The following is a 28,000-nucleotide window of genomic DNA, read 5'->3' as shown; positions in this document are numbered from 1 at the left end:
CTCCTGTTGATACAGCCTTCGCTGCTGACCACACAAGTTCTATTACTCCCTGTATGACATGTATGGCACAGCACTACAAACAAGACACCAGACAACTAGTTTTAGTACTCACACCAGCAGAAAGATGTTCCTGTTCACTGTACAAGCTAGAATGAGTTTCAGCCACTAAGAAAAAAATTGAGTGGGATTCAAACTTCCATTCTCATTGGATCTTTGCATGCTTTATTTCTATGATTAATAACTCATTTGAACAAACAATATACTTATGCCAGGCCCAGGCCTTGTTTCTCAGCTGAGAGCCAAAGAGCCAAAACAGCAATCTATGTAAATGCCAAGACAGAGGGCAGTGCTTGTGACTGGGCACTGATAGGTGGGAGACTGCAGCGGCTCCTTTCACAGCTCCAAAGACTCCCTGGCTCAGAAGTTAGAAGTGTTAGGTGGCCACATGAGATAATGGCACCCATATTGAAGGGGAGGCTCTAAGGGAGTCCACTGGGCTGTCTCCTCTACAGGATCTGCACCAGCTGCTTAAATATACACAGCTGTCATTAATGGTACCTGCAACCAAGAGACACAAACAAGACATTTTACCTATTACTTGCAAAGAGTTTGGTTTCTTTTAACTTCCCCTTTCAAGATGTTTGTCCTGTTGCAAACTTCAAGAGGGTTTAAATAAAACATTCCTGTAGCTATCTAAATCCATTGCCCAATCCCATGAGCAAGATTAAGTGTATCTTTATACACTCTTTAGAATGAAATATACCAGTAGTATAACTTCAGGACATTTTAACTGCTTTGTTTCTCAGTCTCTTCTAAATACCATGGTTTTTACTTGGTGCAAGTACTTTGTTCCAGAAACAATACATGTCTTTTACCCTTCCTATGAATAAGTAAGCCAAGTCATTTCTCATTGCTAAAGCAAGTGCTTTTGAGTGTCTATTACAAACAGTGGATTGCAATGTCTTAACATATTTTTATATTTTCATCAGAAAGTACAAAAAGTATGCAAATACGAAACTCAGGTCACGTTTTGCCCTGATGTGGACTGTGTTATTTTAAGCATTTATTCCTTCTCACCATCTCCCCTTCTGAAAAAGGTAACAACACCCTTCAGTTATTCAAGAACTCACTGAGCAGCTTCTATTAACTGAAGCAGTCGCTTTCCCTTCACACTTAAATTATATCAGTTTTTCCACTACAAGCTGTATAGTGTACTTTTCTGATGGCTGTCACTGTGCAGATCCTACTTCTACCAACACCTCCAAAGCATCCATGGCATAAGACAGTGCTCTCATCTTATCCTCTTTTTACAGGTAGAAGCAATGCACCAAGTCCACGTAGGGATGTAAGCACTGAAAGGCGAGACCGCTATAAGCCCAGCTCTCAACGATCTGAGAGAGAGAAACTCTCTGACTCGTACTGGTGATAGAACTAAGAAATATTAGCACAGCAAACAGCAGCCTGCCCAAGTTAGGCTATAGAAAACAACAACAACAAAAAAAGGGTATATTATAAAGCTGAGGATTTTCCTTGCTTACTATGCCAAGCATTTCAAATGTAAGCCTAGCTCTCACATACAATACCACAGATTCTTTGCCATTACTACTGGAGCTAAAAAAAAAAAAAAAAAAAAAATCACATTCTCACTTGCCTACTTTTTGAGTTCATGAAATCTGATTTTTTTTGGACCAGAAGAGCTTCCAAAGGATGCTTAGAAAACACACACATATTTCCCTCTCTTCTGACAGCTATGTCATTTGGGTGTTTATCCTAGGAGATGTGAATCATAGAATCACCAAGGTTGGAAAAGATATCCAAGATCATCCAGTCCAACCTACCACCAATACTTCCCCAGTAAACCATGTCCCTCACTACCACATCTAAACATTTCTCGAACACCTCCAGAAATGGTGACTCAAACATGTCCCCAGGCAGCCCATTCCAGCACCCAACCACTTTTTCACAGAATAATTTTTTCCTCATATCCAACCTGAGCCTCCTCTGAGAGGCTACCCCTGGGCACCATGAAAGCTCAGCTTTCATTTCAGCTCCTGAATGACTTTTCTCCTTATCAAGCTACTGCCAACACCCTCAACATACGATGTCTTTAAGTCAGTGTGGATTGGTTGTTCTATTTTACACAACACTATCAGGCAACCCTATTAGTGTAGTGAGCCCTCTCATGGAGGTGGGGGGTAGAATGCTACATCTGATAATCCAGGTTGAGTTTGGGCATGAGTTGTAACCGCACTTGTAGATCTTTATGTACTTCCAAAGCTTCAGTAGCAAAAACAAGAGCATCTGTCAATTCAAGGAGAAAGTCAGAGGCTTTCAGAATCTCACTGTTTTATAAGTCTGACTTTGAACGAGTTCCCACTTCATGCACCTTGACCTACTGTCTATGATACATAGCTTTGCCGCAGTCACACAGAAAGAAAATGCTGAAGCTGGACCCATTCTCTGGAGTTAACACCATAACCCTGACTCGGCTTTCAGTTTGCTCCTCCAGCTCCATTGCTGAGCTTTTAGTGCTCATCCTCAGTTTGTACCAACACCCAAAAGATGCCCTGCAGAGACCAGCACTCAGGAACTCTCCATGTAGCTGAAAGCCTCGGAGACATTGTTTCTTGCACTACACAGTAAAGAAGGGGTCTCAGAGACAAATAGGAAGTTCTTTACAGTTGCTCATTCATCTTTCCAAATCTCTTTAAAGAAAAAACAATACAAAGGTAGTTCTGTGCCTATGTGGAGAACACACTTGCATTTCTCCTCAGACAATGGTGTTTCTCTTCAAACACTGGAGAGACACAGCATAAAATAAGGACTCCCACTTATAACTCCTTTGCATAGTTTATTCTGACAGATAACCTGGAGGTAAAAGGGCTGTTCTCATTGCTATCATTTGCATTCAATTGCATTGACGTCCCTGACAACGTGCTGCTTGGAGACAGCTCATAATCTGTTCAACAATTGTTCCTAACATAAGAAAAAATTAAATAACATCCACTGAGGCAAATACTGCCTTTCCATCTGTGGGGACACAGGGTCCCAGAGGCCAGGAAACAGCTGTGGCTTTGTTGCACAACAAGCACAAGGGATGCTCTGGTGAACTCTTTGAGCACTGCAGAGGAAAGCCACTTAAGGACTCACAAATGGGTCAACAAGGGCAGGACAGGGGTTGGGCATGGGAAGACCGTGAAGAAAAAATATGCTGCTAAATCATCTTCAAAGACAGGGGATAAGACATGCACATGATAGATGCCATATTCAAACTATTAAGTGATTGAGGTACCTCTCTGAAAGGACTCAAAGGACTTCCTAACCAGGCAATCGATTTCTAACACAATCTCAATTGGGTTAGTGGCATTGGCAAGCCCAAGGAGAAGCTGCACGCCTCACTGGCTCCGCTTACCGGCTCCAAGAAGAGTTGAGCTAGGAGCTGGAAAGTCTGAGCTCATATAGAGAAGACTTAGGGTTCTGGCTTGTGCTGTGCTTGGCAGAGTCTGAGAAGACACTTGGGAGGCACAGAAATATATAGAGATGCAACACAAAGCACCTCGTGCTGCAGAAACACAAGCAAGAACTGCCACACCTCAAAGGCAGCACAATTACTGGCAGGAGGAGGAAGGGATTCTCTGAACTCTGGCTACTTTGTAAAAAGCCACACTTCACATTTTCAGCCTGCATTTCCCCTAGTCACTTCTGTTCATTGAAGTATATCCACATATCAGCTTTTACGTACACAGACGACAGAGCTGTTTTGGATTATCACTTTAAGCTAGTCACAGCTGCTTTAAAGAATAATAAAAGCATTTTAACTCCTTCCACTACGTAAGAATGTTTTTTGCTCAGTCACTGAAACCAGTGGTTTTCTCTAATCACAAAATACATCACAGAAGAATCAGAAAATGTCCTTCTGAATAAAACAGCTTCTTTACCAACAGTGACAGCAAGTCTCCAGAACACCCAGGTTCACCAAAACTGCTATCTACAGAACTGTATTGCCACGTACACTGCATTATTTAGTGGAAACTGCCCATCAGCTCAAACTTCCAAACAACCTGAGGACAAGAAGCACCTCACAGAAGCAGCTGGTCGGGACTGGCACCTTTAGGAGAGGTAAGAGCAAAACCCACTACCTCGGAACTGAAAGAAAGGCTTAGAAAAAGACTTTCTAATTCTACTCATGGTTACTGTGGATAGAACCTCTTTAGCTACTGTTCTGTTAGCTGGGCATAAGCAGCTTAAGAGTAGAATCATAGAATCGCTAAGGTTGGAAAAGACCCACAGGATCATCCAGTCCAACCATTCACCCATCACCAATGGTTCTCATTAAACCATGTCCCTCAGCACAACGTCCAAACATTCCTTGAACACCCTCAGGGTCGGTGACCCACTCTTTGGGCAGCCCATTCCAGTGCCTGACCACCCTTTCAGAGAAGTAGTATTTCCTAACGTCCAGCCTGAACCTTCCCTGGCACAGCTTGAAGCCATTCCCTCTAGTCCTATCACTAGTCACACGAGAGAAGAGGTTGACCCCCAGCTCACTACAATGCCCCTTCAGGTAGTTATAGAGTGCAATTTGACTGCTAGAGCAGCAGCAAACAAAATCCACTAATGCAGACATTACATTGCTCTATTCAAACATGACTTACGCTGTATGCAAAGCGTACTGCAAGTATGGGCTGAAAAGCATTATTTAAAATTGTATTTCATCATACGTAGCACAAATAATTAAAACAACACCTTCAAGTGGCTCAGTTTGAATCTTTATAGAAAACGATTCATCAGTGGTATAGAAAAACTACTGGTTCTATCTCAGAATTCGTTACAATGCATTATGATAGTATCTATTTTACGGTGGCCTCTGTCATTAATAAATTTTCAATTGAAAAGAATCATACACCCTACCAACATTAGAAGCTGTAAAGTCTTCATAATTACCTGCATTTTAAGAAATAAAATAGAAATTAGAGCAGAAAAATGGAACACGAATAGCTGAAATGGGAAGTGCACAGAAGCCATCATCCATAATTAATGGCAGTGCTGTTCTGTGCCGATCTCTGAAGTGCCGACCATACTGAAAAATTCACAAAATAGACATTCAGACAAAGGTGATGTCACCATGAGATGATCTTCTGAAATTAGAAAGTCCATCGGCTGTACAAGTCGTACGTTGCACCATTCTTAATAAAGGCCAAAAACACTTTTTAATAGTGAGACTTCATTTAATTGGCCAGGTTTTTTCTTTTTTTTTTCCTCCTAGGCTAATCTTGGAAGTAGTACGGGAAAAGGAATGATTTGCTGCATCAATTATACGGGTCTTCCATCAGTTTAAGAAAGCCATTTGATTTACTGATTATAGCTACAGCCATCAAGAGCCTTAAAAGCGTTTGACAAGACCTAACTCCTGGCTCACTTTTAGCCATATAACTTACAGAAATGCATTAACTAATTCTCCAATGAATGGGTTTCACTAAGATTTGTTTTACAACCTCGTTCTAGGATTTAATGGAGAAATGGATTGCTATGTTGAATGATCACAGAAGAACATCTTGAGCTTTCAGAACATTAATTTTAAAACACATCATCTATCATCTTTGTCTCGTACTTTTTTTCCTATCTGTAAAAGTAATTTTAAGAAAATCAGGCTGTAAATGCATCTCTAAATGCGTAAAGATGCAAACACAAATTTGGCCTTGTTAGAGCCGGCAAAGGAACATTTTATATTCAACTCAAGTGATACCAAGGAAGAAAAACTGTCAATAATCAATTGACATTCTGATATAGAGACCAGTTGCACAAAAGCACTGATAAAAACAAAGGTACCTCCATAGCTGATAACTTAGAAAACAGGGGATGTCAGGAAGAAACAAACCCCTTTATTTTGTTTTATTCTCCACTTGGGAAAACGGCCTTAACACAGAGCCTACAGGATGTTCCCTTGTGGTTCTGAAGGCCTGCTGCTGGCACGCCTAAATGCCTTGTTTTAATCAGTGCCAACAGACAGACCTATGTTCATGTGTAGTCTTGTAGGAACAGATACAAAAGGGCACAGACTCAAGTGCAATCGTTGGATGCCAGATGTGTAGAGGGTAACATTCACCTCGCTTTGCGCAGGACCAATCACAATAATGGCAAGGGAAGCAACACCTTCAGCTAACATCACTGTAAATGTAACACCATCTTATTACCTACCCAGCCAGCAGTTTCACATGCACTTTTTACAAGGTATGGCTTTGGCAAAGAGCCTTTCATACAAAGTAAGAGTATTTTCCAGACCACATCCACTATGATCTCTTTTTAATGTTTAAATTAACCCACTCCAGTCAGGAAGACGGATAATCAGTCTTGACAGCATGCTGGAGAAAAGCTCCTGGGCATCTGCTCCAGGCTTTCAAACCAGCTCATTTGGGAGCCTTAAGAATTAGGAGAGCTTACCCCAGCCATCACAGTTCATAAGGAATACTTTAATAGTGCTCCTTCCTGTGCACACTTAAGTTCATCTGTTTCAGTACTTTCGTCTACAACAGTTACTAAAATACATTTCCCTATTCAACAGAACCATACTAGCTCACACTTGGATGTAATTTACCTGTAGTACAAGGTTTCTGAGCCCAGTTTTGCTTGAAGATTCATTGTAAATTAAGGAAATTTGAAAGCTGGCAAGAAACCAAACGTACTCTATCAGAAGGAAACAAGAAAAGCATACTCCACCCCAAAAATATGTTTCCTTATTTTAGCAACAGTCCTGCTCTCAGAACGAAAATACTTTCTTGATGACTGCTGATGTTTACTAAAGGTGTTGCAGCAGTACAAGGCAGCCCAATGATGCCCAGGATCTGACCATCCTTGGCACACCTCATTCACAGGAGCAATGCAGAGCCTGTCATGTTCATACACGCATGCCCTTTCAATGCAACAGCTCTGTAGTCTGAAAGTGAATAGACTGACAACCCTTAACAGTAAACCCTACCTTTGGGGAAGCATATCTATAGTGCTTCTAGAACCAAATAGGACTGGCTGCAGCCATGCCTGTCTCCAGACCCACACAGCTCACTGTTTGAGGTTCTTAAATGAAGGCAGACGGGGTAGGACAAACAGTAGCACCATAAGGACCCCCTGCAAATGTTTAATGTAAATGAACCTCTGATTAAAGTGCAAAAATATGAAAATAAACATCTGCTCAGTTCTTCACTCTGTGATAGATTCCTTCTCATTTGTCTCTGGCAGAACACAAAAACAGGTTGTTCAGTTCCAGAGCTGTTTATAATGAAGTTAAGCTCTCTCCTGGGTCTCGGGCAACAGTACAAGGTTAGCAGGCCCAGGTTACAGAACGCTTATTTTATTGGGACTTCATCATCTCCAATGGAAGGAAGGTGATAAATCACAGAAATGCCTGTTATTCTCAGGATTCGTGTCTCTGAGGATGCTTTTCCTTTCCCTCTACAGTGCACTCACTGTATTCTCCATCAAAGGGTGCGGGTTTGTTTCTACACCTCATCTCTCCTTAGGGTGCTCCCAGGGGAAGCAAGACTAAACTCAGATAAGCTTTATGCCCCCAAGCTTCCATTTTTCCCTCCTTCTTTGTCAATAAATCCGAAAAGTATCTGTGACTTGCATTGAAATTCTTAAGCCATGCTTAAGAACGTATTTTTGCCATTTTTTACACAAACTAAATTCTCACACACCAAGGAAGGGCTGGAGAATCCAGCTGGTATTTATGTAAACATGAAAGTATTTTTGCCTTCAGCTATTGATAAAGCATTAGAATATCACAGAACCTGTTTCCTCTCCAACATACCGCACCATTTGAATTTGGTGCCTTGGCCACGAACCAAGATTATAACTGTTATTGTTGTAGTGCCTTTATACTGGGGCTATACTACATTACCCGAGAAATACATTAATATCACATTAGCAGTAACCAGCAGAGACTAGTGATTCTTTACATACTGCACTGTTTTACAGCACGGGCTCATTTTCTATTCCATTGGGTGTTTGAGTCTTTAAATATTTCAATGCTTCAAACAAATTTTTGCCAACCAAGCACTACATGCAACATTTATTTTTCTAGCTCTACACGTCTACTTCAGAAGCATGGCTTTTAAACATTAAATACAGACAAGAAGGATTACATTAGTGTTCCAAGTCCTTAAGTTTTTCCTCCGGATTTCCAACAGGAAGGAATTTGGAGATGCTCATTTCGAAGAATGAAGAACCTTGTAGTGCTCACACTTCATCAAAAAGGTCTTCTTGTGAGAAGAAATCAAAGAGGACCAGATGCAGTCCACAGTTCCAGGCTGATGATGCTATACATTCTTTCCCATGTGTGCTATACCAGTGCTATAGAGATTCTCAATTCCTCCTCTACTGCAATGTGTGGAATTACTTTGCAGCCTGTAATCCTAGCATAGCTGTTCAGGCTGGCATTTAGTCAATGAGAACCTGTCTTGGTTGATTTGCAACCCAAGAAGAAACTCCTGTCCCTAGAATTCTTAAGAAGACAATTCAGACCAACAGAGCTTGGGGTGGATCTCGCTGCAGGTGGTGTGGTCTGAACGTCAGAAAAATACTAAGCTTGAAGGAAAGGCCCTGAACGTGCATGCCCAAGTACACTGCCATTACCTTTAGGCACTGAAGGTGCATCAGCTTGCCAGTCTCACACTAAATGTGAAAGGCTGTCCAAAGAATTACTTGTTAAATTGCTGGTTAAAAGTGGTATAATTAGTGCTATCCTTAGAGTAGTGTTTTCAGAAGAGGTTGTATGCCAATTACTGTGCTACTGCCATAAAGCCTCTTTCCCCGAGGTAACCCTCCCAGTATATCTCACAGCCAGAACATGCTTTTCTCAGTCTACCTGTGACTATAGTTGCTCGTCAAACCCAAGTACCTTTAAATGGAGCACTTCTTCATATCTGTTTCAGTCCTACAAACGAATTCCTCTCCTTTCAAAGGGAATCCTCCTCAAATTAGGAATATAATTCCTATACATGTATTAATTTAATATCTGCTGGCACTTCCTAGCTTGCCTGCAGGTGCCAGCAAATACAGTTTGACAAGAAGCCCAACATTTATTTGGAAAATCCCAAATAGCCCAGAGAGTTTGCTTGTGGGTCACAATAGCATCCAATCGAATGAAAGTGAGAAGGGGAAGCCAAACCTCAAAGTTTACAGGCCTGTTTAAGTGCTCGCGCTGTGGGCATCCCAAAGCATCTTGCAGGCAGGTAGGCCAGCCAAGAGAGGCAGGCACCAAGGCGTCAGGATGTTCCCATGCTCCCCCCCCAGTGGCCAACACTGCCCTGCCAGATGAGGAGAAATGGGACCCAGCCCTCATCTCCTCACAGAGACGGACGTCAGAAGAGGTTGATGGCCTCACAGTAGAACTGAATCACACAGCATTTATACGTGACAGCATCACATCAGTGATGTGAGAAGACACAGGCTTCTGAACTTGAGTCACTACCCAAAGATTCCTCTAATATGTCTGCGCTGTGCATCACTTCCTAACAGGCTTCATCTAGAAGCCTGTATTTATGGCGGCCCTCACGATTTGTTGAGCAGTTGGAAATCGTCCAAATCGTGCTGTCACTCTACCTGTGCTGTCCAGCACCACGCTGTTACGACGCATTCCTAACTATGGGGGAAAACAGGAAGAAGCAGAGCAAAGCTCCTGCTGCAAGATCCCCTCCGTCTCCAAGCCTCAAGTGATTCACAGCACCAAGGTCTTGGTACAGAAAGCCATCAGAGAAATTCAGCGTTCAGTGGAGAGAATTATTCACAAACTCGAGCCAGTTCCGAGAAAAGCCTGAGCTCGCTGCTGTTAGAAGATTAGAGGAGCAACGTGAATCTGATGAGATGTTAACATTTCAGTTTTCAAGAAGAGGGCAGGATTCTCCAAGGGGATGGGCAGTGCTTACTGAGGGGAGAATGCAGCTTCCAACCCCTCCTATAGGAAAGTTGCAGAGAAAAACAGCCTATGAAAATCCCTCACCATTCTGTGTGAGGACACGTCCTTAGCAAAGATGGTGGTTTGTTTTATTCTTTTTTTTTTTCCTCAGTAACATCCCCCTAATTGAAAATAATTGAAAACCATTCTTGGGATGATTTGGGTTTTTAGCTGCTTATCAACGGGGCTAATTGCCTTTGCCTTTTCGGAACAAACTGACCGTTCTTCAGTTAATTAAATCATCTCGCCTTATCTTCAAAAGGAACTGGACCCGCATATTCTCAGTCACGCGGGAAGTTCCTAATCCCCAAAGAAGCCCACCGAGGTCCACGGAAGCACTAAAGATGGCAGAACTCCGAGCTGTGAGAGCCCCACCGGTGTCCAGGTGTCAGCAGACACGCAGCCCCCCGCATGGCTGCAAGGAGCAGCTTTTGCTAAGTCCCTGAGTGAAACAATCCGGGTAACGCTAACGCATATTTGCACGCAGTTGTGAAATTCGAGGCACTTTCCACTCCACAATTTTCCTAGAGAAACACCTGGCTACAGTTAGCTAGGAGGGAAAAAAAAGCAACAAAACAAAAACCCGGCACTGCCCACCCTCAACCCTCAAAATGGCAAACTCCCTCCTCACTTGGGAGGCATCTTTCCACTCGGGCCGCAGCCCCCTCCGAGCTCCGGGCTCTGCCCTCCCCGAGACCCCGCAGTTCCTCCCGCGCGGCGCCCCCCGGGCCGGCTGACGCCCGGGCTGCCTCCCGCCCGCGGTCTCTGCCCGCAGCGGACGCAGCGCGTGGCCGTCCCGCCGCACCTGCCGCCCGCACGGGGCTCCGCTCGGGACGCGGGGGGCGCAGCCCAACGGCGGCCCCGCACCTGAGGGTTCGAAGCCCCTCCGCGCGGGACCGCCCCTTCGCCCCCGGCCCCTTACCGTTAGACCTTCGCACGATGTTCTCCAGGAACGTGTTCTGAGGCGCCACCAGCCCTCTCCTTCCCCCGGCCATAGTCGCTCTGCGGGAGCGCGGCGCGGAGGCTTCGCTCAGGGCCTCGCGGAGCCGCGCTCTGCCGCTCCGCTCCCCGCCCGCTCCGCGCGCCTCATGCCTCCGCCGGGACCGTGGCACGGCTGTGCGGCATCAGCCCTCCCGCCGCCTCCCGCGCACCGCAGCCCCGCGGCCGCCGCCGCGCCGCCGCCGGACCTCCCCGCGGCGCCCCCTGCCGGCCGCCGCCCCGCCGTGCCGCCCCGCCGCAAGGCCGGTGCTGCAGCGCCACCGTCCGGGAGCGCGCTGTCCAACGGCGGCGACAACGGCCGCGAAGCGAGGGGAAGCGGCGCCCCTCAGGGGGCTCTGCGCCGCAGGGGTGGCGGCCCCGCCGCCTTCGCGCCTCGCGGGCGGAAGTGCTCGAAAGCCCCTCACAAAATGAGAGCGGCGGGAAGAACCTCCTTCTCTCGCAGAGGTGTGTGGGTGCCACCCGCGACCCCCCGGGGGGCTTTGCCCTCAGGGTGCGTGGCTCAGCCCCTCAGCGGACTGCTCGCCCCCGTTTCACTTCTTCCTAGGACACTTTTTAGGAGGCTGCTTACTGCTATGTGATCAAACTGACGAGCAGCTCAGTGGAAGCAATGGGATAAGCTATTTAAATATAACCTTTGACAGGTCTTAAACTCTCAAGTATTCGATTTACAAAGGTTTTTCAGTCAGGGAGAAAACTACTTTGTTCCTTCCCCTTTGGCCATCTATCAGTAAACGGAAAGCACTCAGATCTCTTTAAAGACAGATCTCCTGGCTGGCCTTGGCAGCTGCTTGCCGTAATGCCTCGTTAGCTACAGCACCTCCGTGCTCTGCATCACATCACATTTACAAGACATGAATATGTTTTGCACGATCCTGTGCACGGCGAGAACCTACTTCCCACAATACGAGCAAATAAAGCAAGTCTAGAGCCACCTGGCCCCCACGCTGGAGGACGGGCCTGGCCTGTGCCATGAGGCCTATGCTTGTGACCCAAAGGCGTCCATCCCACAGCAGCCTCCTGCCACCCTGTGTTTGAGGCACAGGACGCACACTAGGCACCGTGGGGAGCCAAGCAGTGGAGGTGGATGGCAGCTTCATTGCAGCAGGATCTGCATATTCAGTCGCAGACCAACATAGCACTGGCTGCCCCTCTCACAGCTGGAGCCTGGGGGGGGGCTAAGAGCCCAGCTCAGGAAGTGGCTCTGCAGTGGGAGCCACTTCATTAACATTCTAATAGCCATCCCCGGACTGACTACAATCAAGACAGCTCCCAACAGCTGTGCCTACCGAGTCCCAGGTTGTTCTGCTCCTGGCAGCTTCAGCAGCACAGGACCGACTGGCCATTAAACTGACCATTTCGCCAGTAAAGTTGTGATGTTACCTTTGATACGGAATTTACACAGCTCCTAACAAGACTGAGGTTCTGAAAAACTAGGATCTCCAAAGGCTTTCATTACTCCTCTAAGCCACTGTGCCAGAGGGTGCGCAATCTCAGCACCCACACGGCTTGGCAGGAATCTCCTGGTCTTGGAGACATCTGGCAGCTGGCATGCATTGCAGAAATGCTGAAGCCTTTAGAAAAACTGTTACACTGAATCAGCAAGTACATGGTAGTGGGAGCAAGGGGACACAGGGTAAGGAGGAAAAGCTGTGCATCTTCTGGATCTCCATGAAGTAGCTGCACTTTATGTTGCATTCTTTCCTCCATTCATTCATTCATTCATTTTATGTGGGCAAAAAACACTGGTCCGGCCTCTGATTTCCTAGCTCAGATAATCAGGCTGTCCCACAGATTCCATGCCAAAGCTATCATTTTCACCGGGTTGAGGTTAGACCTACCTTGCCATCACATTGCAAGTAAGTAAAATATTATATCAAACACAAGATTTCTTGTTTATCATCTTCTACCTCCTTTAGTCTTTCTTCCCACTGCAAAATATGATTCCAGCTCGTGATGTGATGCTTTCACCACAGAGAGGGGATGCTCTGTTAGCGTTTCACTGAGACTATGTTGAGTTCTATACTTGTTTCCTTGCTGGTAAATTCTGCAAGTAGCACAAAGTCGGAAGCAAGGCCCCACTTGAGGTAGCACACACACACTGTCTTTCTGATTCATTTTTAGATGGACAAGACCCTCTTTTTCTTTTTCTTTTTCTTTTTCTTTTTCTTTTTCTTTTTCTTTTTCTTTTTCTTTTTCTTTTTCTTTTTCTTTTTCTTTTTCTTTTTCTTTTTCTTTTTCTTTTCCTTTTCCTTTTTCTTTTTCTTTTCCTTTCTCTTTTTCTTTTTCTTTTCCTTTCTCTTTTTCTTTTCCTTTCTCTTTTTCTTTTTCTTCTTCTTCTCCTTTTTCTTCTCCTTTTTCTTTTTCTTTTTCTTCTTCTTCTTCTTCTCCTTTTTCTTTTCTTTTTCTTTTTCTTTTTCTTTTTCTTTTTCTTTTTCTTTTTCTTTTTCTTTTTCTTCTTCTTCTCCTTTTTCTTTTTTTCTTTTTCTTTTTCTTCTTCTTCTTCTTCTTCTTTTTTTTCTTTTTCTTCTTCTTTTCCTTCTTCTTCTTCTTTTCCTTTTTCTTCTTCTTTTTCTTTTTCCTTTTCTTCTTTTTCTTCTTCTTTTTTAAAGTTGAAAATTCAGATTTCTCAATCTGCTTGTTTGCTAAAGCCTATTGGACGGAAATTGATATGTGACGTTTCAAGTAAGGCTAACATGATCAGCAAACTATGACCTCTTACCATCCATTAGAGGGCACATTCAGCTCTGTACTACCATTAGGCTCTCACAGCATGTTTTTTTTCCCTGAAAAAGCCCCTAGTTCATCCTCTAGCTGCAGAGCCTTAAGCTGCTGTTCCACAGTCCCTTTGAGCAGCTCTTCCAAAACAAAGTACAGACTTGCCTTCACCTAAATCATGCCCATCTGTCACCCACTTGAACTGAAAACCATCCTGACAGGAAAACCCAGCACCAGTGGTAAAGAGGAAACCCAGCTGAGACCTCCATTTTCGGCAGCTATCCATACAATAGCATTTATAGCAATGCAAAGTTATACCAAAGTACCAACAGCCCTGAAAATTGAAAGAGCATTGGATCTTAAAATTGAGTTCCATTTGCATACTACCATACAGATTTCATGGCCCTGTCAAAATGAAATAAATTATGTGATAGGATAACAAAGTACAGAAGGTAGTGCACAAGTTAGTCTGCCTTACAGACATTTAAAGAAATGCATCACACAAAATCAATGGAGCATTAATTAATCCACAGATTCTTACCCCCAGGGTTTACAGGCTGAAGCCCCAGTTTATCATGTATATGGGTGCTTAGTTACTTGCGATTAACAATACTTGTTACGTTATGGAAAGAGCAATGAGGAGCAGAAGTCATGCCTTAAAACAAAGGTGAGTCCAGAGTATAAGAAATACACGCATGACTTCCAAAAAGGAATTTGGGAAAACATCTCTGCATCTAACTGAGACTGTTAAATCTATTTCTGCAACTCATTTTAACCAAGGTGCTCCAGACGTTGCTGCGTTTCAGCCTGAGGTTCCTAAGGCCTGATTATTTCTGCTCTCTAAAATCAAATGAAATTTCTAACTCAGAGAAATAACCTAGCTGTGCAGCAGACTGTAGGTCTGAGAACTGAGGAATGTTAGTGCTCTTAAGCAGCCATAATAAATTTGTCAAAAATTAAGTATGGACTTACCCAATTATGGAATTACTGAATTTCCTCCAGACTTTTTATGGGGAATAAATATGGAAAGATAACTATGAAATCCTATGTTCTGAGTGGATAATTCTCAAAATAAAACTGATGAGAGAGTACACAGCCAGTCTTTTATTTATATGTGTAGCATTTGGAGTGTGGGCTAACAGGAAAGTACTGTTCCTTCTTGGAACTGCTCAAAAGGGCATAGAAAATTTTTCCCTATTTGGACAGTATGTCAATCTTCATTAATGTCAGCAGGAGCTGACACACAGTCCTTCCAGATCTAGAAAAATAAAAATAGAAGCATCCTGGCTGTAGGTGTACTCAGCCAAACATCTTGGCTCAGTCCTGTCCTGCCCATGTGGTCTTCCCCGGTCTCAGATCAGAGGCAGTGACCAATAGAAGTGTTATTACTCAGAGGAGAAAAATAAATCGTCTGCATTTCCCCTGGTTCCATGTTTGGTAGGCTTTTTGTTAACGTTTTAATTCTGTATTTTAGTTTTCTTTGGATTTGCTGCGCATGGGTCAATATAAATCAAGGCAAATGGGAGAAAATTAGATGCAGCTTGCTTAAACTCTAAGAAAATGCAAAGGCTCTCACTAAGTAATTGCAATAAAGGTTTCTGTTTGCATGTCCTGAGAGATGCCTAGGAACCCATAGTTCCTGGGTGAATGTTTTTGCTTAAGAAATAAGGAACACAGCAGACTCCTTGCATTGTAGGCAGTGTTAAGCTTTGTAGGCTCTCTGTAGGCGATGTAGGCACTGCCACTGTAAGTTATGTGTGCAGACTGGGAGAACTCCTTGAGAGAAATCCTGCAGAGATGGATTTGGAGTTTCTGGTGGCAAAAAGCCTGACATGAGCCAGTAGTGTGTGCTTACAGCCTAGATGCATCCAGGACTGCATTAAAAGAGGAGTGGCCAGCAGGATGAGGGAGGTGACTCTCCCCCTCTACCAGTGAGATGCCATCGAGAGTACTGCATCCAGGTTTGGATCCCCCACCACAAGACAGGCATGGAGCTGCTGGAGCGGGCCCAGAGAAGGCTACAAAGATGAACAGAGGGCTGGAATACCTGTCCTATGAAGACAGACTGAGAGAGCTGGGGTTGTTCAGCCTGGGGAAGAGAAGACTCCAGGAAGACCTCATTTTGGTTTTTCGGTGCTTGAGGGGAGCTTATAAACAGAAGGGAGAATGACTTTTTAGATGGGCAGATAATGACAGGACAGGGGGGGACGGTTTTAGAATAAAAGAGGGGAGATTAGATGGTAGGAGAAAATTCTTCACTCAGAAGGTGGTGAGGCATGGAAACAAGCTGCACAGAGAAGCCGTGGATGCTCCATCCCTGGGAGCATTCAAGGCCAGGTCGGATGGGCCCCCAAGCAACCCAGTCTAGTGAAAGTGCCTGGGCCCACTGGTGCAGGGGATGCAATGAGGTGCAGGGGATGCAACAAGGTGGTCTTTAAAGTCCTTTGCAGTCCAAGGTATTCTGTGATTCAGATTCTATAAGCTACTGCCTATAATTCTCTCTCAACTGTGGTTCAGTAACTCATGATTTAACAATATTTTAAAAAGCCACCAGAATGTAGAATCAAATCCCATATTTTCATAATATACTGTGCAAAAATACATAAACAAAACCCACCCGCTTTAGGCTTAGATTTGGAAAAAACTACTCTCAGATAGGAACATGCTTGTGCCAGCTATCTTCCATCTCTTATCCCTACTTTGGTCCTAGGACATTCACTTTCAGCCACTGCCATTGGTCCTAAACACTATTAGCTCTCTGAACAAATTTTGGATTCTACAACACAACAATTTCTCATATAAAAAAGAATTCCTAAGTAAGAAAGACTCCTCAAATTAAAAGACATAGCCTAAATTCTGTAGCTTCATTTGAAAAGCAGAACAATCTCAAAAAACACATTGTTTTTCATCTGGACAGAAGCATTCTGTGAGGCTGACTGGTAAACAGACTGCCAGCTTCTTGTTTACAGTAGCCTCTCCAAGAAATGCATTTCAGACTGCCCAGTGAGTGAGTTTCTTGCACAGGGCTTGTATTTCATTGCTTCTGCCTTACATGTACTAAGAACTTCTGTTTTGGAGTTAAATATTTTATAAAGCTGATGTCTTACCTCCCAACTTTACAGACCTCTTCTGTTGCTTGCAGGATTTCAGTTGAAGAAGGCCTGTCAACAGACAGAAGCCAACACCTTCCACCCCCATTCCCACACCAGGAAAACAGAAAGAAACAAAGCAAAACAAATTCTAAAAAGAAAAATAAAGGAAGAAAAACCCACACGTCACTTCATTTTGTAGTCTTACTGAACCCAACTTTTCACCAAGTATTTCCCACTTCCTGACTTTCTGTCAACAGGGTGGACTGCCCACAGCGTTTGCTTTCTATGCAGTTAGTACTTTGCTTCACTCTTCTGGAAAGAAATCCACAGCTTTATAACTAGCTCAGTACAACCTTTTGGTTATTATTTACAATGAGATAAGTGATTTTCTCATTCTAAGTAATACCTCCCTGCTATCTTCTACAGCTGCGCTCACAAAAAATCCTAGTTTTCTAAGTTCGATTGTATCTTAATGACATTATTTCCAGGGTCTTTATCAGCACACAATCATACCTAGTCCCAGGGACTGATACCAGGTGACCCTAACGTCTGATGTGCTGTTGATTTTTGTTAACACTTGGATACCTACTGTGAGGATCTTTTTAGTGCCTCATCTGATGTTGGTTAATGTTTTTTTATGATGTATTCAGCTCAAGCACTGCCAGGTACGATATTCATAAGCTCAAATTACAGATGTTCAGACAGGAATACAGATGCTCTACAAAATTCAAAGCATTTAAGTAAACAGAGAGGAGTTTCTTCATGTGCTTCCATTGATTATTGTGAGGCAAAGGCAGGTAACACCAGTTAGCTGATACAAAAGCTTCTGTGCAAAGCCACATGGTGAAATATCAGAGCATTCTTTAAAAGAATGCACGACAATATCCAAATCTAATTTCAGTTACTTGACCAAGATATAGTATATGGCACAACGTGAGGCAAAGCTGGGGAATGAGAGAATGGGCTGGGACACTTACAGATTAGAAGTGGTAAAACAGCAGAAACATTGTCTACCAAAGATGGCTTTGGCAGTATTGCAGCGTCTTTAGGGAACAGATTTCTAACGGTGGGTTTAGAGTACAACTCTGAAGCCTGGATCATCTCTTTGTTGTTTCAGAACGCTAGATAGCTCATACAAGAAGACCACATAACAGGCTGTCAGGCTGTAACACCATTCAAGTTTTCATTAGGAAAACTCTTAATCCAAGGATACGAGCCATCTTTATTAAAAGGAATGTAGTGAAGATGGAAGATAATAAACTGAGTATAAACAAACTGGAACATCTTCTGCTCCAACAGAAGAGTATTCCATACATCAATTGAGGGTGAATCCGAAGTGGGTCTTTTTCTAAAACTTGTTGTGGAAACCGAACTGTAGGGAAGGCCCTAGGGGTACCCAGCACCTTCACCCTCACGTTCTTTAAGAGCAGTGTTCCGTTTTAGCTCTTGCTTTAACAAGCACTCCGATATGAATGACGGAATCTGAGGAATCTTCCCAAGGACAATTTTTTTCCCAGCATAGATTAACCCCAACTGTATTTATCCATATCTTCAAATGTAAGATTTCAGTTTTGTATTTATGTATAGATGCCTCAAACCAGAGAAGAGGAATTGTTATTCTTGAAAGCATTATATACTATAACCCAAAGAGATCCAGACACAGCTACCTCTGTTTGTTTTCTTTAACACAAGAGAGAAAACCATTTTTACCCGTAGAGAATCTAGTGGAATGGTATTAGAATATTTTTTCCCATGTAAAAAAAATAAATAACTCTTACACATTCCAGAAAAAGAACTGAAAATCATGTTTGCATGGCTTGCACCTCCAACTTACATTCTCAAAATGGAGTCTCTTGCTCATCCTTCCTAACCTGCCTACCTGAACTACAGATCACTGCACCGGGCAAACAGTAGTTACAGTAGGAAATGGTATGATGCACCAGTAGCAGTATTATTTTGGAATCTATGTGGTCCAGGCACACTGGCCTCCAGTATTCAGCACAGCTCCATGACACAGGGATTTCTACATAATACTATATATTAATCTATATAAACCACAGGGGGAAAAAAAAGGCAAACCAACCAACCAACCTCTTGTGATACTTGCAGTACATGAGGACCCTTCTTTTGGTCATACACAGTCAGTACTAGTTCCCAGGTTTTCTTTGTTTGCCAGGTCGGATAAGCTATGGAGAGCAACATTACCAGGAGGTGCCACCATGCTCAAGCATTACATGTTTAATATTAGAGTCTGAGGCCTGAGACATACAGCAAAACAAGCTGCTGCTACTTGTTATTACACCACTCCTAACAGTCTCTTTAAGATATTAATGCATCATTTTCTCAAATGGGGTCTTAAGCGGTAAATGAGGATCTTTCAGATCTCTCAAGATTATTCCTACAGTGACTCCACGTAGAGGTCCTGTCACTTCTTAAGTAGATGGGTAGTTGGGTAGTACAGTTACAGTACTGTTACCTGGTTTCTTCACGCTGTATAAGTAACGTTTCCCTAACAAACCCTTCCTTGTTTTTCCTTATTTTGGTTACATTTGTATGAATCCTTATTAAACAATAATCTGCAGGATGAGGAGATTCTCTCTTTTTCAGGATTAAGCACACAACACAGTAGCATAGACCATAGTTTTCATTCTAGCATATGTTAAAATACATTTCTCTCCAAGAAGCAAACGAGCACTATTAAAAACTGCAAGGGAAAACCCACAGAATGGCAGAAAGCTTGAGGGAGGAAAGGAGCTCTGGAGCTCATCAGGTCCAACCCCCCGCTCAAGCAGTGCTGCCTACAGCCAGTTGCCCAAGATCAAATCATTCCCAGTATGTTCCTTTTGCACTGTTCCATGTCAGAAAGGAAAGGACAGAAAAACAGGAGACAGCATAAAACTTTATTAACTCATAGCAAATGGTCACCTCTTCGGGTTCAACAGCAGTAAGTCTAGCACACAGTTCACTAAGTGCATGAAATCAGTGAAGTCCAAACACATCTTGGTTTTTTGTTCGTTTGTTTGTCTGTTCTAAAAAACAAAGCACCCGAAAAGTCAGACGTCCCATTGCCATACAGTGCAGAAGAAGCAAAGACATTTCTTATGGAAGTTCAACATCTTTAAGCATCTGTTTGGTGAAAGCTGCATTTCACTGTGCAGGCCAGAACAAGTAGTATGTTGCGTTTGAGAAGCTGCCATTTCAGCCATGCACGTGGGCTATTAATGCAGAGACTGAGAATCTTCACCAACAACACAAAGTGTCAGTGCTCAAAGACACACCCGATGGCTGTTACCAGAATTTATTCTGACGAGGGTATGGGAAAATACAAACCATTAAACCATGTCTGTAAACTGACTGGAGTCCTGCTGTCCCAGGTCTATGTAACATAAGGTTAAGCCAGCTAAACTCAGGCTTTTCCCACTGGGCATCATGATGTCAAGCTGAACCCAGGACCCTTTTTACTGTCTGTAAGTGGGACAGCTTAACAGCTATCTAGGTTACCTGCACAGAAATATTGAGTCTGAAACACTAAGCAGGAACACCTGTCAGTAAAAAGAGGATATATGGACATTTTTTGTTTGTTTCTCTATTAAAATTAAAAAGTCAGCACACATTGGCAGTAGAACTCACTACAGCAAGACACTGAAAAGAGGAATCTACAAATACATAAAGCTGGAACAGATACATTCACAGTGTACCTAAAGGATTTGAAAATGTAATTACCATTTCATTCAAAAGATATCAAGCTTTATGCTTCAGAGCTTTAGTAAATCTTTAGAAGACCAAAAATAGGCTTCTTGCCAAGAAGGAATGCAGATTATGGCATCAGCTCCCAAATTAATTCCTCTGCAGCCTTTGTTTTTAGTAGTCATCAGGATTAAGAAAAATGACAAGATGGACATAGTACTAACCCAGTACTAACCCACTACGCTAGTTCTTACATAAACCATCCCGTGGTGCAGTATGTGGTTTCAAAATGCTACTTGTAACTGAGTACCAGGCCCAAACAGTCCCGGCTTCATTCAGCCACCACCATCCCTCCACACATAAGTCTCCAATTTCAGCAAAGGTTTCATGACAGCATGACTTGGCCAGCTTTAATGCTTTATTGTTGCATTTCATTGATCAGTTATAGAACAAAGTTAACTCCTGCTCTGCTTCCTGATTTCAGCCTTAATAAAAACATTAATATTGGAACTCAGAGACATGAGTAAGTGTCCCACTTGAGAATGATGGCCTTATTTTCCAGGGCCATAGAAAACCCATGGCTTGTACAATCTTGCAGCATTTTCACTAAAGCACGGAGTCTTTGGAAAATTTGAGACTGTTACATGGAACAGAGCAACAACCATCAGCCTACAGAAACGAATAGATCCCACCTTATCCAATTCCAATATCCCACTTACCATCCAGCAGGCTGAGTTGTGTTTAATATAAAAGAAACACAGTACTTAACAAGTAACACCGATGTGTTTTCCAGCAGAACAGACTCCAAGCAGTGTAATTCATCTGAAATTACCTTGATTCCTGGCATGCTTTTCTTAATGTACTTAGGGAGACAAAGTGCATACTTTTCTTTATGAAACATTCATATAGAAGGAAATTATGAATCTCTGCATTAAAGCAAAAGTTTCCAGGCTAGATTTTGCTGAAAGGTTTTGTGGTGATACCATTTCCTCTGTTTCATTCAACACACTTTATATATACACAGATTTTCTGAGGAATCAACACAAACTAATTTGACCTAAAGAGATTTATAAAAGATCTTAGACAGTATTAAGTGACACTGCCAAGCTGGGGGAATGTCAGGATGCTCTTCCAAAAATGAAAAAAAAAAAATTAAAAAAAGAGAGAGAACAAACCCAAGAGGTACATAATTGTGACTGCATGACAAAAAAAGGTCAATCATGAGATCTGCAGTACTTTTGATATGCTATAAATTTCATAGATGAGAGGGTCGAGAAGCTGGACATGAGCCAGCAGTGTGCGCTTGCAGCCCAAAAGGCCAACTGTGTTCTGGGCTGCATTAAAAAAGGAGTGGTCAGCAGGCAGAGGGAGGTGATCATCTCTCTCTACTCAGCTCCTGTGAGGCCCCATCTGGAGTACTGCATCCAGGCCTGGGGACCCAGTACAGGAGGGATGTGGAGCTCTTGGAGTGGGTCCAGAGGAGCGCCACTAAGATGACCAAAGGGCTGGAGCACCTTTCCTATGAGAGAAGGTTGAGGGAACTGGGATTGTTCAGCATCGAGAAGAGAAGGCTCCAGGGAGACCTCATTGCAGCCTTCCAGTACTTGAAGGGAGCATATACACAGGAGGGGGAACAGCTGTTTACGAGGGTGGGTAGTGATAGGATAAGGGGGAATGGTTTTAAACTGAGACGGGAGGTTTATGTTAGATATTAGGAGGAAGTTTTTCACACAGAGGGTGGTGACGCACTGGAACAGGTTGCCTAAGGAGGCTGTGGATGCCCCATCCCTGGAGGCATTCAAGGCCAGGCTGGATGTGGCTCTGGGCAGCCTGGTCTGGTGGTCTGCACACAGCAGGGGGGTGGGAGGGGTGTTGAAACTAGATGATCATTGTGGTCCTTTCCAACCCAGGCCATTCTATGATTCTATGATTCTCTGACATAGCAATATAGACATGTGAAAGCATCCAGTGGTTTAACAAATTATTTAGTTCTGAATATCCAGTCCCACCATGTACTCCACGCAGTTAACGTCCTCATTATCTCTCAGTGCAAGGACATCTTCACAAATCGCAGCAGCTCACAGCCCACAAGCCTGATCATAGACCAACAACAAATTCTCAGAACCTACTCTAACAAAGAGGGCTACAGGAGGCTTCAACCCACTGCGGAACAACCTCAGAAGCCCTATGGGAAAGATCAGTTAATTCATGAACAGGGAATACGATTTCCCTTTGATCTTCCACTTCTGCTAATGCCTGTTAGCAACACTGTTAAAAGGTGGAAGCAACTACACCTTCCTCTTTTGTAACCTTTCTCCATTCCTCAGTTCCCTTTCCTCCCTGCCCCAATTCACTTTGTACTGCAGCAGTCCAGTCAAGCTATGGCTTTGGATGCAGGAAGAAATGTTTCACCTCTAAGGTTCAAAAAGTCCCCCGCTCATAAAGAATAATCTGCAGACAGTAGAAACATTAGTATTTCAAACTTTTAATAGTTCTGCAAATCCTGGTTGGAGATTTTCCTGTGGTTCTGGTACTTGTGAGTGCTTTCCCTTACAGTAGCCCTTCTGTGCATGTTAAAATAGGAGATGACATGGCAACTTTTTGCTCAATTGCTGAGGCACTTGCAGGTATTCAGCCATATTCATAAAGCACATAGGAGCTTCGTTGTCTGCAAAACCACCACTTCCTGCAGAGGAGGGCCACAAAACTGGTCCAAGGGATGGAAGACCTCTCCTACAAGAACAGGCTGAGAGCAGGGGCTGTTCAGCCTGCAGAAGAGAAGGCTCCGGTGAGACCTGAGAGCAGCCTTTCAGTATCTAAAGGGGGGGCTGTAAGAAAGAAGGGGACAGACTCTTCAGCAGGGCCTGCGGTGATAGAACAAGGGGAAATGGTTTCAAATGAAAAGAGAGGAGATTCAGATTGGATATAGGGAAGAAGTTTTTTACAGTGAGCGGGTGAGGCACTGGCACAGGTTGCCCACAGAGGTGGTAGATGCCCCATCCCTGGAGATGCTCAAGGTCAGGCTGGGCGGGGACTCTGGGCACCTGATGGAGCTGTAGGTGTCCCTGTTCAGTGCAGAGGAGCTGGACTGGATGATCTTTAAGGGTCCCTTCCAACCCAAATGACTCTATGGTTCTATGATTTCTTTGTTAATTTTGGGTGGAATATGCAAACAGTTCAGAAATTTCTGTGATAAGAAGGGAAATCAGACACAGAGTGAGATCACAAGCCAATCACAAGGAAACTGTCTTGAAGAAATAAGATGTCTAGAACAGCAAAATTCAGTCCTTAAATGCACAGGGCAGCCCTTTCTGCCATTAGTTTTTCCTCAGCAGTAATTGGTTCTTCCACATTCTCCACGGTTCTTCCAAGAATAGCTACAGCATGTTGAGGAACATGGCTTCTTCTCTTCCTTGGGTTTCTGCTTTCTTCTATGTTTTTCACACTGACAGTTCCAAAGGGGCTCCCTATTTCTCCCTACTGCAGTCTGACACAGGGAGAACAGTGAGCAGACAGGAGTCACAGATTTATTTCCCTCTCCTTTTTGATGTTCAGTTTCCAAAAGCTCTCACAAAAGCAGTTCTAAGACCACAGTATTCCCAGAACTTCACACTATTTTTCTGCCATAGGCACCCATAAATCAGACCTTCTTCACAGGTTCAGAATCCGACCGCCCTGGGCTGATTTCCAGACGAGCACCAGCAGACAGCTCCCTGCAGACGTGGCAGCCTATCCCACGCTGCAGCCCTCGCGTAAAGCGCTCCGAACGCTCCATCGTTCCTCCCTAACCTCGCCGTATGACAGCACCGCTCCAGCCAACACTGCTCAGCAGGGGTAAAAGATGGCAGAGCTCGGGCAGGGAGCTGCTGGGGAGCGCTGGGTAGGAAGGGCTGAGATGTGACACAGCAGAACACAGGCTGTGCTGCGTGCCAACGGGGGCTTGACTGCGGCACACGGCAGCAGCAACTTCAACCTATGCCTTTTTCGCTTTGCTCTTTTTTTTTCCCCCCCCCACCTTGGGAAATCAAACTACGACCGCACCGTTATGAATACCATCAGCATATATTGAGAATACGGCCATAACGATGTGTATTTGTGCAGAAACCAACGGGGGCTGCTGACACATCCCCAGACCCGCCGTGCCCGCTGCCACGTCTGCGAGCAGGGCTCTCTCTGGAGGAGCTCTCAGCACTTTACCCTTAAGACCTGCGCGGTTTTGACACGAAGCGGATACCGTATTCTGAGCCAGCGCTGAAAACGTACATACATACAGACAGACAGACAGACATAAACAAACAAACGCGCAGTTTGAAGAGAGAAGGCAGCGCGTCCCACCGCCATCCACCTGGAGCCGGCGCAGAGCGGCATCCCCGCCCGCCGCCCACCTCCCGTCAGCCCGACGTGACCCGGCTGGAAGTACTGAAGCTGAGGGCGGCTCCGCGGCGCTGCCCACGTCCGCCCGGCGGCTCACACCGCGCCGCCACCTCCCCCTCACGGCTCCGCCGCCGTAATGGCGACCGGAGGCCCGGGCTCGCAGCGGCGGCACGCCATCTCCCTCGCGGGATCCCTGCGCCGCCAGAAAGTAGTCCCCGCCCCCCACCTCTGCTGCCCGCCCGCCGGGGGAGCCCCGCGGCACGCAAATCCAGAGTTCTAGAGTCCCATCGGTGCCAGGGGAAGCCTTCCGCCGCCGCGCCGCAGGGGCTCCGCCGGCATCCCCGCCCCTCGGATAGATCCGGCCGGGCCGGCGCGGAGGGATCCCCGGAGCCGCGCCGCGCCGGGGGAGGGGGCCGCGGTGCGGGGGGGGGGGGGGGTGTGAGGGGGGCAACATGGCGGCTGCGCGTTAACTCCCCCTCCCCCCCCACCGCCCCCGGCAGCCCCCCTCCCCGCGCGATGGAGAAGGGCGCGGAGTTGTGGGGGGGGTCGGAGCCGGGCGGCCGCCGGCGGCCCTAAGAGCGGCGGCAGCCCCTCCGACGGGCCCTACTCGGAGTCGGAGAGCGGCGGCGCCGACAGCGGCGACGAGCACGGTGCGAGCGGGGCCGTGTGCGCGCCGCCGAGCCGGGGCGGGGGGGGCGCGAGGGCCGGGGAGCGCCCGCCGCCCCCATTGTTCTGCCGGAGGCAGCCCCCGCCCCCCCGGCCCCCTCCCTGCCGGCCGCCGGGGCTCCATCCGCGGGGGGGCGGGGGGGGCCGGGGGAGGTGGCTTCGCCCGCGCGGCGGCGGCGGCGGCAGCAGCGAGGGCTCCCGGGCGGCGCTCCCGCCCCCCCGCGCGGCGCGGGGCTGGGACGGCGGCGCGGCCGCTCACCGCTGCCCTTCCTCCCTCCGCTCTGTGTTGCAGATGTAGGCATGAGGGTCGGCGCGGAATACCAGGCGCGCATCCCCGACTTTGAGCCCGGTAAAATCGCTTTTTTTTGGTCATAATTTATTTCTCCTTTTTCTTCTTCTTTTTTTTTTTTTTCTTCCCTGCTTGTGTGTGCGGGGATGCGCGTGGCGCGGGGTTGGGAGGGCGGGGGGGGGGGGGGGGTCGGGTGGGTTCGTGATTTCCCTCCCGCTTTGTGCATCTGCTCGGGGTGAGCCCCGAGCGCGGCCCCCTCCCGCCCGCCGCCCGCTCGGGGCGCCGCGGGGCCGGGGGATGCTCGGCTGAACCGTTGACTTCGCTGCTCTCCGAACAGGCTCCGCGGGTGTCAGATGATTTCCTACCGGAAGAGGATTGGGCCGCAGCTCCTCGCAGTGCCTCCTCGGCCCCGGCCCCTGCGCTGGGCGCGGGTCCCCGCAGGCCACGGGCGGGGGGATGGATGCGGGCCGGGCGCGGGGAATGCCCTTCCCCGAGAGCGGCGCCTGCCCGGGGCCTTTGTTAACGGGGCCCGCCGCCCGCACCTCTCCTTTTAACGCCGCCTCCGTGGAAATAAATAAAAACGATCACCTCTGATGTGCAGCCTGGGCTTGCTTTTCCTACAGGCCACCTGGAAAAATGCACGGCCTTCCTTTCGCCTTTGGTTAACTCTTCTAGAAGAGGCGTGTAGCATTGTTCTGAGTGCACAAACCCGACCCTTGGGCTGAGCAGATGGTAACTCCTTTGGAACAGCAACGTTTTACGTTACACAGAAAACTTCAGCGTGTAAAAGTAGGATGCATCCTTACTGTGTTACCAAATTGAGGAGCTCTCAGCAAGGTCCCGTGGTCTCTCCTGCTTGCTTTCTGCTGGCTCTCGGGGCAGCGTCTCTGAGGGATGCTGGGCACAAAGCTGTGCTCGTTGTCCTCTCGCCTATACACCTGTGTTGTTATCATTGGTGTGTTTGGTTTTGTTCGATTTTAACGTAGCAAATGATGCGATGGGCGTTCCATCTTACTTGTGGGTTTGCATAAAGGGATGTAGGCACTATTTCTCATTTACTCACTTCCATGGTTTTTCCTCCTGCGGTTCCTCTGAGGCCTTTGCTCCTGAGGGTCTCCCCGCTATGCTGGGATACGTGTTTGGTTACCTGATTTCAAATGCTTCTTTAACAAGGTAGTTGCAAGGCAGGAGTCCATCTCAGATACAACCGGGTGGTGTCAAAACCCACAGAACTCTGAGCAGAACCAACGGGGAGCCTTTGGCCTCACTTTGTCAGTTTGTAAATATTGGCGAGCGATGCTTTGCAACAATGTGTCGAGGAAGAAAACATTCACGGTTAAAGTTGTGGCAGTATTGCAGGCGAGCTCAGGTTGGAGTGAAGTTGAAGATGGTTTGTTTTAAAAGGAGGTTAATCAGCTGTTTGCCGGTCTCTTGGGGTAAGAAGTGGCTGAAAGCAGCAGCTGGGAGAAGCTGAAATGTGCTCTTCCCACGTTCTACCCATCAGCCCTTTGCAGAGGCAAGCCTTCAGCCACAGCTGTGGTGGAAACAGCACTTGGAGTCATCGTTAGATCTAACAGCAGTGAGGTCTGTTTAGTTGCTGTGATAAATGGCGTTAATAAAATAAAGCCCCTAGATCCCCTCACCTCACTTGCCGAGTTAATAAACCATCTCCTGCGCCCCAGGTTTTTGTCTCCTCCTGTTGGTTCCCCTGTAGTACTTCATATTCCCAAGGAAGAACGTTCTGCCTCAGCTTTCTGACCCACCATCTATGTGGCAGGGTATCACGGAGCTGTGTCCTCACTGGGGGCTGTCTGGTTATTTTTCTTGGGGAAAGAGCCATGGAGAATGCCACTGCTGGAAAGGTGCTGTGCTGTTGTGTGACCTCCTCAGGCAGCCATATCACAGAGTTATTTTACACTGAAGAATCGGTGCTGTCCTGAGTCAGGCAGCCCATGGTACAATGAGAGTTCACAAAGGCTTTAGTATGAGTTCTGCTTACTTAGTGCTGAAATGCTGCCTTCCCATTTACCCTGTTCTTGGGGGGTGAGTGGAGAAGAATGTGTTGGAGCATTTCAGGTTGCTTATGGATTTCATTTCATTGTACATCTGTACAATTTTTCTCCTTCTAACCTTCCTATATAAAAATGGCATCTGTTAAATTGAGGTAATGGAATAGCATGGTGAAGTACATAGAACTTGCATCTTGTTCTATGTCATCTGTCCTCACAG

At 45.9% G+C, this 28,000-nt stretch overlaps 3 protein-coding genes across 31 annotated transcripts in view; 1 reads left to right on the top strand and 2 right to left on the bottom strand.

The window, feature by feature from the left end:
• Positions 1–11,094, bottom strand: part of KCNH1 (potassium voltage-gated channel subfamily H member 1) — a 193,590-nt gene extending 182,496 nt beyond the window's left edge. For all 22 annotated transcript variants that reach the window (XM_040697360.2, XM_046939669.1, XM_046939667.1 and 19 more), the window contains exon 1: positions 10,872–11,094. In XM_040697360.2, the coding sequence (XP_040553294.1) occupies positions 10,872–10,944 (73 nt within the window). In that variant the 5' untranslated portion in view covers positions 10,945–11,094. The remainder of the gene's footprint in view (positions 1–10,871) is intronic.
• An 11,817-nt stretch (positions 11,095–22,911) lies between these two features.
• On the bottom strand, positions 22,912–25,270 carry LOC121113179. The gene has a single exon (XM_040698115.1). It carries the CDS (start codon positions 25,268–25,270, stop codon positions 24,467–24,469), a length of 804 nt encoding a protein of 267 aa, XP_040554049.1. The 3' UTR covers positions 22,912–24,466.
• The window catches only part of RCOR3 (REST corepressor 3), a 26,411-nt gene continuing 22,765 nt past the window's right edge, over positions 24,355–28,000 (top strand). For 4 of the 8 annotated variants that reach the window (NM_001396764.1, NM_001396765.1, NM_001396763.1 and 1 more), the window contains exons 1-2: positions 25,312–25,466; positions 25,775–25,831. In NM_001396764.1, the coding sequence (NP_001383693.1) occupies positions 25,783–25,831 (49 nt within the window). In that variant the 5' untranslated portion in view covers positions 25,312–25,466; positions 25,775–25,782. Of the gene's footprint in view, positions 25,235–25,311; positions 25,467–25,705; positions 25,832–26,108; positions 26,609–28,000 lie in introns of those variants that run through there. The other 4 variants (XM_015283669.4, XM_046938793.1, XM_046938792.1 and 1 more) reach the window with 4 other exon arrangements.

Source organism: Gallus gallus, chromosome 3 (genome assembly GCF_016699485.2).
Source record: "Gallus gallus isolate bGalGal1 chromosome 3, bGalGal1.mat.broiler.GRCg7b, whole genome shotgun sequence".
Lineage (NCBI taxonomy): Eukaryota > Metazoa > Chordata > Aves > Galliformes > Phasianidae > Gallus > Gallus gallus.
The sequence above is the reverse complement of the archived record's forward strand: the minus strand, read 5'-3'. Positions and strand labels throughout refer to the sequence as shown.

Bases quoted from the DNA above. Each gene is read 5' to 3' on its own strand.
- LOC121113179 (XM_040698115.1), bottom strand. From the start codon at position 25,270: ATGTTGCCCCCCTCACACCCCCCCCCCCCCCCGCACCGCGGCCCCCTC.